The sequence below is a fragment of the Ailuropoda melanoleuca genome, chromosome 6, assembly GCF_002007445.2.
Source record: "Ailuropoda melanoleuca isolate Jingjing chromosome 6, ASM200744v2, whole genome shotgun sequence".
Lineage (NCBI taxonomy): Eukaryota > Metazoa > Chordata > Mammalia > Carnivora > Ursidae > Ailuropoda > Ailuropoda melanoleuca.
The window spans coordinates 58,044,124-58,048,248 of NC_048223.1; the positions used below are offsets into that span (position 1 = coordinate 58,044,124).

The window sequence follows — 4,125 nt, forward strand, 5'->3', positions numbered from 1 at the left end:
CAGTACCATGCTGTCTTTGTGATCACAGCTTTGTAGTACAGCTCGAAATCCGGCATTGTGATGCCCCCAGCTTTGTTTTTCCTTTTCAACAGTTCCTTGGAGATTCGGGGCCTTTTCTGGTTCCATACAAATTTAAGGACTATTTGTTCCAGTTCTTTGAAAAATGTCCTCGGTATTTTGATCGGGATAGCATTGAAAGTGTAGATTGCTCTGGGTAGTATGGACATTTTAACTATGTTAATTCTTCCAATCCATGAGCATGGAATATTTTTCCATCTTTTTATGTCTTCCTCAATATCTTTCAAAAGTGATCTATAGTTTCTAGGATATAGGGTGTTATATGCAAATAATGAATCATGGAACTTTACATCAAAAACTAGGGATGTACTGTAAGGTGACTAACATAATATAATAAAAAATTATTATAAAAAAAGAGAGAGAGAGTGAGAGTGTGTGTGTGTGTGTGAGTGGGGGGTGGGGTGCGAGGGACAGAGGGAGAGAGAGAATCTTAAGCAGACTCCCTGCTCAGCACGGAGCCCTACTCGGGGCTCGAACTCACGACCCATGATATCATGACCTGAGCTGAAATCAAGAGCTGGACACTTAACTGACTGAGCCACCCAGGCGCCCCTCAATAGCATTTCTTGAGCGTGATATAGCTAGAGGTGCAAGGGCTGGGATTAGTGCGGTTAAAGACAAAGACTCCATACCTCCTCCCCACCAGCCCCAGCCCTCAAATTGCTCATGGTGGAGAGGCGGGCAGAAACATAAACCTGCAATTACGTTGCAGCATGACAAATGCAGTGTTACTGCTATGCTAGGATGTTTCGAGAATTTGGAAGAGGGTCACCTACCTTAGGTTGCGGGTGGGTGTTTTTGGTGAGAGTGAGGTATTAAGAAATGACTGTCCGGAGAGGTGACATTTGAACTGTGTCTCAAAAGGAACTGTGTCCTTGTTGGGTGGGATAGAGGTAAGGGCTAATCGGGTGATGGAAGGGCTTTTGAAAGGATGAAGTGAGAGCACGTGGCATGTTTTAGGGACTTCGAAAACCAGGTGTATATGGGGCTTGTGGGAGATGGCACTGGAGAAGTTGGCAGGGGCCACCCCACAAGGCATCTTGGATCTCACATTAAAGAACTGAAACATTATTCTGAGGGCTATGGGCGCCAGTAGTTTGATTTTAGGAAGATCATCCTGGTAGCAGCATGGAGTGTATTGGAGTGGAGAGTGATTCAGGGGGGAGATTGTTGCTGTTATTTTAGTGAGAAATAAGAACAGTTGAAAACTAAGGTATTGTTTGGGGACGGGGGTTGGGGGGAACACTAGAATTTTAGAAATACTTGGGAAGAAGTAAGGATGCTGGAGGAATGAGGATAACCGGGCTTAAGTTTGTAAAAGTATAAAGTGATACTGATGCCTTGGGTGGTATGCCAATGGAGACATCTGGTAGGCAATTGGGTAGATGGGTTGAGGAGTCAGGAGAGAGATCTGGACGGGAGATACAGATTTTCCCCCCATCATCAGTTTGTAAATGGTAGCCCAATCTATAGTTTTAATGAAGTTACTCCGGTAAAATTTATAAAGTGAGAAGAACAGGGGTCTGAAGATGTAACTCTGGAAACAGGTCAGGAAGAGGAAGAGGAGTCTTCCTTCAAAGAGGTAGAGAAGGAACAGCTGGAAAAGTCGGGAAAAGAAAACAGGAAGAAGCTACGTCATGAGAAAATGAGAACCTGAGGAAGACAGCGCTTCAGGAAAAGGAAATCCTCAACCATGGAGTACAATAAGGACGGAAAAGGCGGCTTTTGTGGTTAGGAGACCACTTGCCCACCTTGTTCCGTGTGGCTGGGACATGGGGCAGAGTACGGGGAATTCGTTATGAGGCTGGTTGGCTTTCACCAGATGCTGAGAAACCTTCAGTGCATGCTCCAGAGCTGGGCTTCATTCTGTAGGTACCTGGGAACGGAACATAGGCCAACTTAAGAGTATGTTTTTAATAAGTCCTTTTTAAAAGCTGAGGTAAAGCTTACATGCACTGAAATGCCTAGATCTCAAGGATTCATTTCAAGGAGTTTTGACAAGTGTGAAACCTGTGTGACCAACACACTAATCAAGAAAAATATTTCCATTACCTCAGAAAGTCCCCTTGTGTCCTGTTTTAACCTCCATTCCCTATAGGCAACTACCATTCTTGTTTCTACCCAAAAGATTACTTTTGGCTATTCTTGAATTTCACATACATGGAATCATGCAGTATGTCAACGTTATTCTGTGGCTTCTTTTGTTCCACATAACGTTCTGAGATTTACCCATGTTGTTGCATGGATTAGTAATTCACTATTGGTGAATAGCAAGCATTATTACATGAGTAGATCACAATTAATCTATTCCTCCATCCATGGACATTTAGGTGGTAATAAACTTTTGGTTATAACGACTAATGTTGGCAAAAACACGCCTGTACAAGCATTTTTGTCGTAATGTGTTTTCATTTATTTTAGACAAATATCTAGGGGTGGAACTGCCCAGTCATAAAGTAAGCGCTCTTTAACTTCATTAGAAACAGCTTTCCAAAGTGAGCGCTTGGCTCTTTTCAATCTTTAAAACTTAAGCCATTCTAGTGGGAGTGAAGTGGTATCTCTTTGATGGTTTAATTTGCATTTCTCTAACAATGAATGTCGAACACCTTTTCAGAGGTCTGTCTCTGCGTGTCTTCATTTAATAAGTGTCTGCTCCGAGAGTTTTGTCCATTTTTGTTTGATAGGTATATGAAAAATATATGTTGAAGGCAATTGGTATTTATTCCAAGTAGATTTACCATAGAACCATGTATGCATTCTGTCCATGAAAAACTGAATGACTGAAAGATGGAAAAAAAAACTTGCATCTATGAAGTCTGGTAACTTTAAATTTAAATACCTTTAAATTTTATAAAATCAAACTATAAAAATGACTTTAAATGATATAAAAGTAACCTTAACTTTAAATAACTTTGAATTCTACCTTATCAGTTATGTTTATTACATGTCAAACTCTTTGAAGGTGGGATAGTGTCTTCTCCATTGACTACGGGAGAGATCTTTACGGTTAGAAGGTGAAGACAAGCCATGTTACAGGTTCAGTTTGCCCGGGATTCAGCCAGGAACCAAACCAGTAAGAGACATGCTAACCTGGGGCTTTGTTTTCGTATGTAGCAGCAGATGCTGCCACAAACACAGAAAACACACAGACGGACAAGTTTTGAGATTGCACAGAACACAAGCACTGCGCAGAAACATCTACATGTTACAGTCAGCTTTGGGCACGGACCGCAAAGACTGGGGTGGGCCTCTCCTTCTCAGCACGGCCCCTAACACATAGCTGAAGCACTTTTCAGGGCCTCTGAACCGTTCTCACATTTTCGGGTTTTTTTGTTTTATGGGTTTTTTTTGCAAGTGTCCAGAGCACATTTCAGACCCACGATGTCAATCTCTTTGTGGGTGGTGCCAGCCTGTGCCTTTTTGAAAATAAGCGTCTACGTGGCTGTGAAGTGCACCTAGGTGTGCCTCCACCCGGCAGGCCTGCTTGATTTAGGGCCCCGGGGCAGGCCAATCTCCAATTAGGAGTTGATGGAGTTCACCCAAGTACTACAGTAACGTTGAACGAGGGTCACCTTTCTTCTAAAAAACAGTGAGGGAGGGGTGAGAGGGATCAGGTTGCAGGCCGTGCTGCCGGCAGGAGCCCACGGCCTGCTGAGCCAGACCAGGGCCGGGCTGCAGACCTCCTCCCGCAGGCGTCCGTCCGGCCAGCCGCGCACGCGCACGCACTCGCGCACGCCGCCCCCCCATTTGGGCGCCGGGTGTCGGCGGCGCGCGCGCGGCAAATGGAGTGGGTCCTCGCGGAAACGCTGCTGTCGCAGAGCCGGGACCCCCGGGTCCTGCTTGGGGCGCTGTGCCGCGGGGAGGCGTCCGCGGAGCGCGTGGAGACGCTGTGCTTTCTGCTGCAGCGACTCGAGGACGAGGAGGCGCACCGTGGCGGCGGGGGCGCGGGCGCGCTCCCGGAGGCGGCGCGCGAGGTCGCAGCCGGGTACCTGGTTCCGCTGCTGCGGGGCCTGCGCGGGCGCCCCGCGGTCGGCTCGGACCCGCCCC

General features: G+C 46.4%; 1 protein-coding gene across 1 annotated transcript in view; it reads left to right on the forward strand.

Annotated features, from left to right (window-relative positions):
* Window positions 1–3,720: 3,720 nt before the first annotated feature.
* Window positions 3,721–4,125, forward strand: part of TARBP1 (TAR (HIV-1) RNA binding protein 1) — an 88,008-nt gene continuing 87,603 nt past the window's right edge. The window contains exon 1 of the mRNA XM_034663569.1: window positions 3,721–4,124. Within this exon, the coding sequence (XP_034519460.1) occupies window positions 3,861–4,124 (264 nt within the window). The 5' untranslated portion in view covers window positions 3,721–3,860. The remainder of the gene's footprint in view (window position 4,125) is intronic.